The sequence below is a fragment of the Pseudorca crassidens genome, chromosome 2, assembly GCF_039906515.1.
Source record: "Pseudorca crassidens isolate mPseCra1 chromosome 2, mPseCra1.hap1, whole genome shotgun sequence".
In the NCBI taxonomy this organism is placed as follows: Eukaryota; Metazoa; Chordata; class Mammalia; order Artiodactyla; family Delphinidae; genus Pseudorca; species Pseudorca crassidens.
Genome location: NC_090297.1, coordinates 180,614,747 through 180,629,145, shown reverse-complemented (window position 1 = coordinate 180,629,145; position 14,399 = coordinate 180,614,747). Strand labels below are relative to the sequence as shown.

The window sequence follows — 14,399 nt, the reverse complement described above, 5'->3', positions numbered from 1 at the left end:
AAGCCTTAGAGAAATGTGCTTAATAGCATACATGGTCAGTATGATATTTAGATTTTTTGGAAGTCAGTTTATTCCCAAAGTTCATGGCTCTTTGAAATTCACCAGTCTCACAAAAAATTCCCTTTGAGAATATACAGTATGTTGATATTTGAAATTATACTTGTAGCACATGCACTGGTGATACATAGTCTTTAATACCTTTATTTCTTATGGTTTAAGCAATAGGTCATTATTCACAGGTGGAACCTATTCACAGGCTGGATTGATGAGGTTCCCACTGCATCTCTCTCCTTTGATTATATTTTTTGATTTCTCATTGCCCATTATATTTGCATTAATGTTTTTCTTCATCAAGCCCAAAGTCTGGAGGCAGACTCTGATGCTGTTTCTACCCAAAGGCTATATAATTCAGGGCACCAAAAGTTTTAAGCTGTCCAGTGTACCAAAATTTAGAAGGTCTCATAAATAGTGCAATCAGTATTTCCAAATTCTGACTGTGCAATTTGGCATTCAAATCTATTTTTACTCAGATAAACTCTTAAAATTTTAATATGGCTCAGTTTATCTTTTAATAATAGCTTCTTATAATAGTGAGTTTGATGCAATTCTCAGGCATTGATACTTAAAATGTAAAGCTTTGTATTTTATTTCTCTTCTCTTTCCTTACTCAGCCTCTCACAGAGGTGTGTGACATTGTGATATAATAAGAAATATTTTTTTTAAGTTTTCATCCATGGTTCCTGGCACATAGCTCTTCAAATTCTTGTAATTTCTTAAGAGCCCTGGGAGCATCATTTTTATATTATTTGGTCTTTGTCCTTGGTTCCTGAAATATCGATAGTTCCTGTGATAAAGGTGAAAGCAGTGCCTTGTCACTCACAACAGCCCTTTCAAGCACACCAGTGTTTATGTTAATGAGGTGATTTTGGAAAACCCCTAGATAAACACCTGATGGGACCTAGTTGCCAGGGCAACCAACCAAGGGATTAGAGGGTTGGAACTTTCGTCCCCATCCTCTGACCTCTGGGGAGGAGACAGGGACAGGAAGTTGAGGTAATCACCTGTGATCAATGATTTGATCACCATGCCTATGTAATGAAGCATCCATAAAAACACCCAACTGTGGGGACTTGGAGACCTTCTGGGTTGATGAACCCATGGAGGGGCTGGGAGGGTGGCTCGCCTGGAGAGGGCGTGGAAGCTCCGAGTCCGTCCCTCTTGCCTCCACACCTTACCCTGGGCATCTCTTCCATCTGGCTGTTCCAGAGTTGTATCCTTTTATAATAAACCAGTAAACTAGTAAGTAAACTTGTTTTCGCACTGAGTTCTGTTAGCCACTCTAGCAAATTATCAAACCTCAGGAAGTGGTTGTGGGAACCTCTGATTTATAGCCAGCGAGTCAGAAGCACAGGTGACAACCTAGACTTGCAATTGGTGTCTGAAGTGGGGGAGATGGGAGTGGGACTGAGCCCTTAACCTGTGGGGTCTGAGCTAGCCCCAGGTAGACAGCGTCAGAATTTAGCTGAAATGTAGGACACCCAGTTGGTGTGCACAGAGAATTGGAGAATTGCTTGGTGAGGGCAAAACTACCCCACAGTTGGTGACCAGAGTGTTGACTGTGTTGGGTGTGAGAAGACTGGTGAATAGAGGGAGAAACAGTTTTTCCTTTCAAGTTTCTAATGATATCAGTAAATGAAATGAGGATGGAGGTAACTAGGAATTTATAATATACAAACCGGATATGCTATTGCCTAAATTCTGAGTTGAACTTAACCTCAAAATATAATTAATTTTAGTAGGGTTAATGATTTCAAAGCAAGCTTGATTATATTTATTTTCAGAAAACATTTCTTCATATCACAAGACTAGTTTGATTTTTTGGACTAAATTTTCTCTATCTACATCGGAAAAGAATGCCTAGATACATGCACAGATCTCTGACAATACTTTAAAGCGTGATTATTCTCTTTGACAACAATGTGTGAATAGCCTTTATACATCTGTCCAGCCCACTACAATGTAAATTTGCCTGGAGAACAATGGTATTTTCTATAGTCATTACCTTGCTCATATTAACTACTTAATAAATATTTGTTGAAATGTTTGTCAATGCCAGTACATTTTTAATATTCATCCTTAATGTTTATTTAAATAAATTTGTATAGAAATTGCCCTCTGGAAGTTGGAAACAAGGGAAAAGTAAAGCAGACCATACTATTTGTTTCAAATATTTTCTGCCTTAATATATACCTGGTTCAAAGACATCAGGCTTAGCCACATAACCTGCTTTGATGAATTAAATATGAGCCAGACTGACATAGGTCACATACGCACTGAAGCCATGACATGGTTCTACCAATGCGCTTTCCCTCTGCTGTGAAAACACCAGTTCTAAAAAGGGATTACCTCTTCAACCTGTGTCTCCGGATGAAGATACATGAAGTAGAGTTACAGTCAACCTGCCCGCAATATGCGGTGGGAACAAAATATAAACCTTTGTTGTTGTAAACTGCTAAGATGTTGAGTTTGATTGTTGCAGCATAATCTAATGAAAGCTGCGTCATACAGGGTGAATTACAAAAACACTCTTCATCTTTATTCCTGTTTTTGTGCCAGTACCATACTGTTTGGATTACTGTAGCTTTGTACTATAGTCTGAAGTCAGGGAGCCTCATTCCTCCAGCTATTTTTCTTTCTCAAGATTGCCTTGGCTATTCAGGGTCTTTTGTGTTTCCATACAAATTATAAAATTTTTTGTTCTAATTCTGTGAAAAATGATATGGAACAGGATAGAAAGTCCAGAGATAAACCCACACACCAATAGTCAACTAATCTATGACAAAGGAGGCAAGAATATACAATGGGGAAAAGACAGTCTCTTCAATAAGTGGTGCTGGGAAAACTGGACAGCTACATGTAAAAGAATGAAATTAGAACATTCTCTAACACCATACACAAAAACAAACTCAAAATGGATTAAAGACCTAAATATAAGATGGGATACTATAAAACTCTTAGAGGAAAACATCAGCAGAACAATTTCTGACATAAATTGCAGCAATATCTTTTTTCATCCATCTCTGAGAGTAATGAAAATAAAAACTAAAATAAACAAATGGAGCCTCATTAAACTTAAATGCTTTTGCACAGCAAAGGAAACCATCAACAAAATGAAAAGAAAACCCACAGAATGGGAGTAAATATTTGCAAACAAAGCAACTTATAAGGGATTAATCTCCAAAATATACAAACAGTTCATGCAGCTCAATATAAAAAAAAAAACAAAACCAAACAACCCAATCAAAACATGCGTGGAAGATCTAAATAGACATTTCTCAAAGAAGACATACAGATGGCCAAGAGGTACATTAAAAGATGCTCAACAACACTAATTATTAGAGAAATGCAAATCAAAACTACAATGAGGTATCACTTCACACCGGTCAGAATGGCCATTATCAAAAAATCTACAACAGGGCCTTCCCTGGTGGCGCAGTGGTTGAGAATCTGCCTGCCAATGCAGGGGACATGGGTTCGAGCCCTGGTCTGGGAAGATCCCACATGCCATGGAGCAACTAGGCCCATGAGCCACTACTACTGAGCCTGCACGTCTGGAGCCTGTGCTCCACAACAAGAGAGGCCGCGATAGTGAGAGGCCCATGCACCGTGATGAAGAGTGGCCCCCGCTTGCCACAACTAGAGAAAGCCCTCGCACAGAAATGAAGACCCAACACAGCCAAAAATAATAAATAAATAAATAATTTTTAAAAAGATCTACAACAATAAATGCTGGAGAGAGTGTGGAGAAAAGGGAACCCTCCTACACTGTTGGTGGGAATGTAAATTGGTACAGCCACTGTGGAGAACAGTATGGAGATTTCTTTAAAAACTAATAAAAATAGAACTACCATATGATCCAGCAATCCCATTCCTGGGCAAATATCTGGAGGCAACCATAATTCGAAAGGATACATGCACCCCAATGTTCATTGCAGCACTATTTACAATAGCCAGGTCAAGGAAGCAACCTAAATGTCCATTGATGGAGGAATGGATAAAGGAGATGTGGTGCATATATACAGTGGAATATTACTCAGCCATAAAAAAGAACAAAATGATGCCATTTGCAGCTACAGGAATTGACCTTCGAGATTGTCATACTGAGTGAAGTAAGTCAAACAGAGAAAGACAAATATCATACGATATCACTTTTATGTGGAATCTAAAAAATGGTACCAATAAACCTATTTATAAAACAGAAATTGAATCACAGATATAGAAAACAAACTTATGGTTACCAAAGGGGAAAAGGAGGGGGTGATAAACTGGGAGATTGGGATTGACATATATACACTACTATATATAAAATAGATAACTAATAAGAACCTACTGTATAGCATAAGGAACTCTTATTCAGTACTCTGTAATGACCTATATGGAAATAGAATCTGAAAAAGAGTGGATGTATATATGTATATGGTATAACTTACTCACTTTGCTGTATAGGAGAAACTAACACAACATTGTAAATCAACTATACTCCAATAAAAAAATTAATTTAAAAAGAAACACTCTTTACTTATCCAAGCCTATGATTCCATTACTTAGAATAATCATGGAATCAAAAAACGTGGATCTCACAGGAACCTGGAAATTATATAATCTACCCCCCTCATTCTACAAGTGAGAAATTAGCGTAAAAGATGCATTCATGGATATGCAATTAACTAATGATGGGCCAGGGCCCAAATCTGAATGTCCTGACTCTACTTATTTAAAAATTAATGCTGAACATAAATATTTGTTCTTTATATTAAAAGGAAGGATCACTAAAATTATAGACAGATATGAAATCAAAATAATGAATTCCCTGTATGAAAAAGTTATTGCTGCCAACTCACAACTGATTTTTCCAGTAGTGATGCTTGATTTGCTAAGAGCTATTTCCATTCTCTCTCCTTCTGTTCAACGTGACAAATTTGAGACCAGCAGATCAGACTGACCAGTACTCGTTGTATACACTTGGTCTCTGTGCGAAGCAAACAGAACCATACTGAGATTGAACAATAAACCCAGCCTCATTAGCACTCTGCTCTCACTAATTTGCCTACAGTGGACTTATTTTAAGGATCAAAGAATTTTGGATTCAGAGAAAAGAATCATTCATTTGGGAATTATCAGCACAATTATGTGAAGAACCAAAAAGACCACAGAAAGTTTAATCTAGGTTACATAGGAGCAAGTTTTGCCTCTGCAGATATTAGTCACAGGAGTGGAATAGCAGTTGAAACTGTAAACATTTTTAATTTGGAAAAGTTTTAAAGATGAAATGGACACTCAGTTATCTAGCACTAATTTTTTTCAAAAAGAAAAAACTACCACCCTGATTTGTAGTGTTTGCCTATTTCTGTGATGCAATTACTTCCACTGTTGCGCATTGAAGCCACCAGCAGTTTAATAACTGGCTTGCAAAATTCCTGAATGTTTTAACATGTCTTGGCTTTTGTGAGCTGGTATGAGGCTTAGAACCTGACAGGTCTGGGATTAAATCTCAGTTGTATCACCTTGTAGCTGTGTTTTAGGTATATCACGTAAGCTACCATGGTCTCAGGTGTCTTAATTGGCTTAATAATAGCTACTTTGTAGGACTCGAGATATGGATAACAAAACCCCTGAGACCTCTCCTACTTTGCTCTTTTTTTTGTTTAATCCAGTCCAGCAACGTTGGACACCTTGCAATACCTCAGACACTCTGGGCACACTCCTCCCTCAGGACTAGTTGCCCCTATTTTCTTTGCCAAAATGGTATTCACCCAGATATCCTCATGGCTCAACTGCTCTCTGTCTCTCATCCTTTGCTTTTCTCCAAAGCACTTACTGCCAGCTTATAATTACATATTGTACTTATTTGGTTTTTGAGACTTATCTGGTCTCACCCCATTAAAATATAAACTTCACAATAGCAAGGATTGTGGTCTCTTTGTTTACTACTGTATCCTCTGAGCAGTAGCAAGCATGTAGATTTAATAGTTGAATAAAGGAGTCAATGAAGAAATGAGTGAGTAAACAGTAAACTTTTAAATATGTATTAATTATCCTATCTTGAGGTTAGGGACAACTAATCTTACTTGATTTCCCTCTAGAACCAATAAACTTTCTGCTCCAGCCAAAACATTTTGGCTCTGAATAGTCATGCCCATACCTACTGCCATGCCTTTTCTTATTTTTTGGTCCCATACTGTTATTATTCTAAGTACACTGGCTTCAGTTTCCCTTGTAATAGAACTTTTCTGAGAACAAAAAGAAGGCATGGGAATATATGACAACTTACCTAACACATTGCTGGAAAACTTCGGAGGAGTCACTGCTTTTTATTAAATTGGGAAGGAAACCCTAGAAGACTGATAAAGGGTGTTAATATCAACAACCTAGTTCTAGATGACTAAGTACATTCCTTCCTCCAATTTCACTGTTATGGCAAAATCATAAGAAGAAAATAAAGAATGATATTATATTAATAAACACAACAAATAATACATTTACAACAAAGTAATTTATAACCATTGTTTTGAATTGATAATGAAAGATAGTAATCTTTTGGTGCCCCAAGTAACAAACACAGTTTGTGAAAGAAAAGTAGGTTAAAGTATTGAACATTCATGTAGGGGAAGCATGCTAAGCTATTTGTCCCAAGAAAATGTGAAAACACATTTATGCCCAATTCTGGTGCCACTCTCTATATTAACCAGACTCTAATGTCATGAGGAAAATCTATGTGGGAGGAAATTTCTGAGCCCTCAATTCAAAACCAAAGGTTTAATGTGTGGAAGGTGGGGATAGTGTAAAGAATGAGGAAAAATAAGAGAAAAATATGGACATATTACACTGAGCACTTATCAAGTTTTAAAAAATCCTTTTATAATTCATTTGCATGTAAAGTTAATTTTGCCCAATAAAAGTGGTATTAATTAAGCAGTTTCATCATAAATCAGAGGTTTATTTATAATAGATATCATGGGTTGAACTGTGTCTCCCAAGAAGATATGTTGAAGTCCTAAACCCTGGTACCTGTGCCCTGTTTACTTTATTTGTAAACAGGGTCTTTGTAAATGTAATCAAGTTCAGATGTGGTTATTAGGATGGGTCCTAACCCAATATGACTGATGTCTTTATAAAAAGAAGAGAAGAGCTATAGACAGATGAAGGGAGAACACCATGTAATTATATAGGCAGAGCTTGGAGTGATGCAGCTGCAAGGCAAGGAATGCCACAGAAGACCACCACCAGATGCTGGGAAGAGGCAAGGAAGGATTTTAGAGGGAGCAGGGCCCTGCTGACACCTTGATTTCAGACTTCTAGCCTCCAGAACTATGAGAGAATGAATTTCTGTTTAAGCTACACAGTTTATGGCACTTGGTTACAGCTGCCTTAGGAAACTAATACCATAGCCCCAAATTGGAAGCAACCAAGATGACGTCCAATAGTTGAATAAACAAACTGTGGTACATCTATACAATGGAATATTATCCAGTGATAAAAAGAAATGAGCTGTCAAGTCACAAAATGTCATGAAGAACACTTAAATGAATATTGCTACTTGAAAGAAGCTAGTCTGAAAAGGCTACATATTTTATCATTCCAATTATATGCCATCCTGTAAAAGACAAAACCATAGAGACAATAAAATGATCGGTGATTGCCCAGGGGTTGGGGGCAGGAAAGGAGGGTGAAAAAGGTATATCACAGGGGACTTTTAGGGTAATAAAACTATTTTGTATACTATTGTAGTGCAGCATTTGTCAAAACCTATAGAACCTTAGAGCACAAAGAGTGAATTTTATTGTATGCAAAGATCCCAGGAAAGAATGTTGATTGTGACACAAAAAAAATGTATAATACAATCACACAGAAGGGGGTGGGGAAAAAGGTGCTGTCCTAAGGAAACAAGCAAAGTGTTAAGACTAAAGACAAAAGGAAATGCACATAAGTAGTGTACTCAAATTGATAAAGGTATTTCTACAGGATTATGGGTTAAGAATTCGACACTCCTATATACTTTACATACTTTTTAAATTGTATTTACTGAATTTAAACAATTAAGTAAATGAATGGCAGATGGCAGGTTTCTCACTGTTAGAGTGGGAATTTACAGACAAGGAAGGGGAGGAAGCTAGAATGATCCATGTGGTAATGAAGTTAGAGGCATCAACATAAACTCATGTTTAGCTTAATATACGTACCAAGGTACCTACAGTTATATGTAAGGAAATGTGTATATACACACATATATTTCTGTGCTCTATCAGCTGAGATGGCCTGAAAGAAATGATACCCCAGTGGCACCAAGCACACCTTACATTCAGATAATTGGTTTCTATTGCCATTCTCTAGTGAAAAGGAACCAGGGCTCACGGGAGCAATGGCTTATGGTAGGACTGGGGCAGGAAATACACAAGACAAGTCTGGAACATCTTGCAGAGCCAGAAAGTCAGGAAGTAAAGCACCTCACGTTGATAGGGAGTAGGATAAAAGAGAACAGGACAGAGTGAAGGAACTCCCAGTGGCCAAAGCTAGAACAACTTGAGAAACAAAACAGTAAAGTAGTATTAGACAGTAAGTATTAAACAGTAAAGTAGTAGCAGTATTAGTAGTATAACCCAGAGTACAAAATAAATATCCATGACTCCATAGTGACATAAATACTCGAATAAATTAATAAACAGTGGAGAAAAGCCAAATCTCCCATGAGGAAGAATCCCAGGTAATTTATGTAGATGCTCTGCTCTCCCAGAGGCGGGCATAATTCTCCTCTCCTTAGGTGTGGGCAGTGCATAGTGACTTCCTTCCTAAGAAGAAAGTACAGAAAGGGAACAAAAAGAAGTTTACAGTGGAGAATCCTGACAAATACCACGTCCCAAGTGATTAAGGTCAACATCAGAAGTCATAAATCAAAAAAAAAAGAAAAAAGGAGAGAGAAGTCATAAATCATGTTGATTGCACAGATCCTTGATGTGATATCTTGAGAATGACATTTTACCTCTGTGGTCTTCCTCCCAATAACCCATAACTCCAGTCTTACCATGAGAAAAGCATCCCACAAATTCCACTAGAGGATCCTATAAAATACTTAAACAGTACTCCTCAGAATTGTCAAAGTCATCAAAAACAATGCCAGAGGAACTGCCACAGCCAAAAAGAACCTAAGGATACTTGAGAACCAAATATAACATAGTATTCTGAACGGAATTCCGGAATAGGAAAAAAAATATCAGGTAAAAAAAATCTAAGGAAATCTGAATAAACTATTGACTTTAGTTAATAATAATGTATCAATATTGGTTCATTAATTGTAACAAATCTACTATACTGAGGTAAGATGTTAATAATAGGGGAAACTGAGTATGAGATATAGGTGGCCCTCCTGTACCATCCTCTCAATTTTTCTGTAAACGTAAAATTATTCTAAAATAATAAAGTCTTTTATAAAAAATAAAACAATGTAAGAGTTAAAAAATAATGCCAAAATGTCATGAGTAAGGAAGATATTCAATTCTTATAGCAAATGCTATAAAAGTTCCATCATTCATTTACTCATTTAATAACTATTCCTTGAGTGACTACCCTGAGCTGGACAGTAGCTACCCACTGACTAAGGATATATCAGTTAGCAAAACACCCATGGTTTCTACAACCATGTCTTACAACCTCATAGGTAAAACATAAGTCAACGCAAAAGTAATATTTTCAAATTTTGGCACATACTATGAAAAGAAATGCAAATTGTAATGAAAGTATGTATAGTGAAGTTTAATCTAATGTGAACAGGGATGGTGTGAATGGGGAAGATAGATACTCTCATTTTCATTTTCTAAAAGGAGAAATTTGGGCTTCTCAGGGATTTCCAATAAATCAGCAGTAAAATATAAAAGAGAACTAAAAACCCTGATTGTTGTTGTCCTCTCGAATTTCAAAATTTTATATTGTAATACCATTAATGGTAATTTTTGAAAATCACCAAAGGTGAAAAATAATGCAGTTCTCCTGAAAAATCTGATTCGCCTAAAATAAGCATCAAAAATTACAAGTTAAAATTAATTCTGCTACATGATTCAGGGAACAGTGAGTAACCTTCATGAAGTAGAGAATTCTACTGTAAACTGATGAGATAATTGTTTAATTTATGAAGAAGCAAAGATACCTTTTTCTCACTCTGATAATTCTGTAAGCGCTTTACAACATGCAAAGATGTTAAATGGAATGGTGAATATAAAGGTTTCAAATGTTTCTACATAAGTAACATTTTAAAGAAAATTAGACGATTACTCCCTAATGAATAACATCAACCTTCTCTGACCTATTGAGCAAACTCAATTATTTCTTGATAGCCGCATTAAGACTGAATAAATACGACCATATTTTGTCTTTATAGATTCTATTTCTTTATACTTTAGGTAGATTGAAAAGAAAGTATTCTTTAAAATAACTCTATTCAAATTCAGCTATTCAAATTCAGCTATCCCAAAGTCTTTGAAATTATTCAAATAACTTAAATAATAATTTTATCAAACCACATTTCACTTGTATACTATGACCACACTTTGAATATGGGTTAAAACAATTAATTTTAAATTAAACTAGATGTGGAATTTACATTGACAAATATTCAATTTACCTCCAGATGCATAAAGGACTCATGAAATACCGCTGTCAATCACTTTCCTAACGCATGGTAGCTCTAATAAGGTAGTTTCTTTAAAGGCTTTCACCACAGATTCATGCATCAAGGTCACAGCATGCCCCTTGAAGGACAGCAAGGCACCACTTTCATGAAAAAGTATAGTATGGAGTCAAGGGTGACTCTTTTCTCTTAATTTTAAAAGAATGTATTTCAAAGTTCAAGAAGAAAAATCATTGATTCACTGAACGCATATGATCCAAAGAACTAAAATTTTCTGTGTGCTTTTATTGTGTTCTGAGCAGCACGCTAATCCCTCCACACTATCCCTTCAACAGAGTCTGTACATGTAAGCTAAGAGCACAGAATCCAGAGTCGGACCTCTGGGTCCTAGTCCCAGGTCCACCGTTCCCTGCAGCGTGGCCTCGGGAAAGTAAATAACCTCGCTGTGCCACTGTTTCTTCAGCTATAAAATGGAATTAATGACAAGTTCTACTTGTCAGGCAAGTTAAATGGAAATAATGCTTGTAAAGCTCATACTGCTTATTTTCTCTCCTAAATAATCCTTCCGAGGAGAGAGAGAGATGGTTATATCTTACAACTCTGATGACTAAAGTTCTCAAGAAAGATATATTGGGTAGTGTAGAACTTGTGATCACCTGCATTTGAAACAGAGAGCTTGTTGAACTACATACTCATGGGACCTACCCAGACATATGAAATATCTGGGGCTGGACTTGAGAGGCTGCATCTTAAACATACCAGCTCTCTGCTATGTACCAAAGGCTGAGATACCTGGGATAGCCACCTGATTCTATACAATACGGATGATCATTATCATATCTATCTTATGGTGGAGTTGTAAGGATTAAATGAAATATAACATATATAAAATGCTTAGCAATGTCAGCAACTTTTACTGTTAGCTATTATTTTATTAATATGGCTGGAATATAGGATCTGTGTCATGAGTACTAAGAGGCAAGGGTGGAAAAGAAGGCTGAGGTTGTGAAAGTTTTCAAGTCAGTTAAAAATAAAAGTCTAAACTAAGTGTTTTGACGAGGAAGGCAATATCATCACAACTTGCCGGCAAATATATTAACACAGATAAGAGTCTGCCTGCCTAAAAATTAAACAAAATGAAGCTTCAATTTTTTTTAACTAATAAAAATATTGTGCTAGAGAATATATCAAGTAATTACAAAGTATTTATTTAAAGACTATCAATAAATAATCCCCCACTCAAAGAGAAAGAAGACAAATTATTTGTATGTAATTTCAGTTGCAAAGTTGAGCCCCTAAAAAAAGAGATGGTACTCTAGAGGTTACATATTCATCTCCTTAAAAGCTAAGTGCAGCAAACACTAGGAATTAGAGTATACCCTGCATTGGAATTACAAAGGTCTTTGCCATAAAATGTACCGTAACCTGACTTCATCTTGCGTTTTACGTGTCTTGTCATTTCTTTTGCTCCATTTCTCCCCCCACGTCTCAACATATCACTTCTATGCCTCACTTCCGATTGCATGGGGTCCACTTTAAGTTTCAAGGAGGATGAATACTATTTAAATGACAACTCTTTTCAATAAGTACCACTCTGAAAAAAAGTCCTGAGTGTGTGGTATGTGTTGCGAATTTACTGTTCCTTCTTTTAGTTTGACTTGGTCTTTCTCCACTTGCCTTCAGCTGCCTTAGCTATAGCATCTATTCCTGTTTTCACCAAACCTCTGATATACGCTCAGCTGTAAACCATACAAGTAACAGTCTCGCTGGTGCAGCCACAGCAGGTGACCCAGATTACACAACACTGTGTTCTAACACCAAGGAGTCTTGTTCAACAGCAGCTGATCTATGCCTTGCCTTATTGATATTCAGATTCGACAGACACAAATCACATGGCCCCTTTGACAAGCACACACTCTGCCTGTCTTTGTTTTAAGCATGTTCAATAGCTACTGTCCTTCATAAACACACAGCTGAGGCTGTTGGTCTCCTCTGATTTTCCACACTGCCGAACATCCGACAAGATTATCTCAGAAACATTACTCTTGTTTCAATTTGGGGAAGTTTGTGGAATATGACAACTCCATTTATAAAACAGAAGCACATACAATAGAAAGGAAGCCCATTTCTCTCTGGCAAAAGAAATGCTTTGAACCATTATCCTTTGGGGAAAATTGAGACTCTATCTCCTTGATTGTGAGAGCAAATGTTGGGACACCAAGTTCTTTAAAAGTGAAGATACATACACAGTATTGGGAATAAAATGCTATATAGCTTATGATTAATTTCCTTTTAAAGGATATCAATTACAAAGTGCCAGATCTATTCCATAAAAGTATAAATACATCAAAAAACCTTCTCTATGTGGCCATTTCAACCTCCTGCTCACCACTCAAAAGACTGAAAAAGAACATTTTCTATTAGAATACTTACTGGAAATCATAGAATCAGAAAATTGTTCACACTGACTGGTCCCACTGATTTGTTTAACACAGGATGCTTGCTCACACCAAATTCTTTTTACTTTTTTTTAAAGCCTTTCATTTTGTAGAACATGCAACACTACACGCTTTTCCCATGAAATACTTAAAAGTCAGGAAATGTCAGAAGTTCAATAAATGGAAGAGGCTTACTTTTTATGGAGATGAGCAGTGAGAGACTGAGGCAGAAGATGAGAAGGTGGGTAACTGTCTGAAGCGCCATGGTCTCGTGGAGGACATGCTCCGACGTGCTGGTGGTGGTCTGGTCCCTGTCCAGCTCCCGAGCTCTGCCTGACTCAGAAAGAAGCCAGAGTCTCAGAGCCCCTGGGTGCCACCTCTGCCCCTTCCCCTCCTACAGCTCCCTCACAGAAGACTGGGGACTTAGATTCGGAAAGCAGTTGTGATTCTTAGCATCTTACTTACACAGGAGGATGGGGTGATTTTTCAAACCTGGTGCAGACTTTCTTCATGCTGGACTGGAGTCATCCCCCCTCAGACCTTGTGTACTACTTTCCTTCCTTTAACAATGCTGCCTGAAAAGGGCCTGCTTTAGGTGAGTGTCCTGAATCATTCTTAAAAGAGGAATTAATTTCTGATGACCGTCTTGGCACACAATCATTATGATCTGACAACTATTAAAGGAACACCCTGTATTTCTGTATATTTACCTTCATCTTCAGAACCCAATTCACAGACACGTCACCTTTTCATAAACATACTCTCATAACTCAGTCAGATTACGGTTGTTGATAAAATGGACAGAGTTCTGGAGACTATTTAGAAGCAGTTTTTCTTCCATAAACCTAGAGCCCATTCCTAATCCTGTTCATGATATTTATAACCTCTGGGGTTTCTTGAATTTTTGCCTTACCATAATTGTTGAATGCAAATATATTTGCTTATTTTTTATATATACTTATGCTAAGTACTGTGGTATTTTTCTTCAGATTAAATTGTTCAAGTCCTTAAGACTGTATTTTCCTTGGACGCTTCACAGAAACATCTATAGTTAAAGTCAGATATCTTATTCTCTAAGGTTAGTGCTAGTACATGGCCTTGCTCCGTTGTTAAAACTGGCTACTTGTTACACTCAAAACGCAATTTACATTTCAGATTTTGTGTAAAACTTGAGAGCTGTCAGAAGTTTATGTATTTTAAAGTCTCTATATTTCCTGCTTGTGTATCTAAATAGGGAATAATATTTTGATGGCTTAATGTTTCCTACTAATGTTATATGCTGA

At 36.9% G+C, this 14,399-nt stretch overlaps 1 protein-coding gene across 7 annotated transcripts in view; it reads right to left on the bottom strand.

The window, feature by feature from the left end:
* CRB1 (crumbs cell polarity complex component 1) overlaps window positions 1-14,399 on the bottom strand; it is a 267,978-nt gene that overhangs the window by 211,509 nt on the left and 42,070 nt on the right. For 5 of the 7 annotated variants that reach the window (XM_067729819.1, XM_067729821.1, XM_067729815.1 and 2 more), the window contains one exon: window positions 13,312-13,449. The exons of the other annotated variants lie outside the window; for them this stretch is intronic. In XM_067729819.1, coding sequence (XP_067585920.1) covers window positions 13,312-13,449 — 138 coding nt within the window. The remainder of the gene's footprint in view (window positions 1-13,311; window positions 13,450-14,399) is intronic. 7 annotated transcript variants of the gene reach the window in all.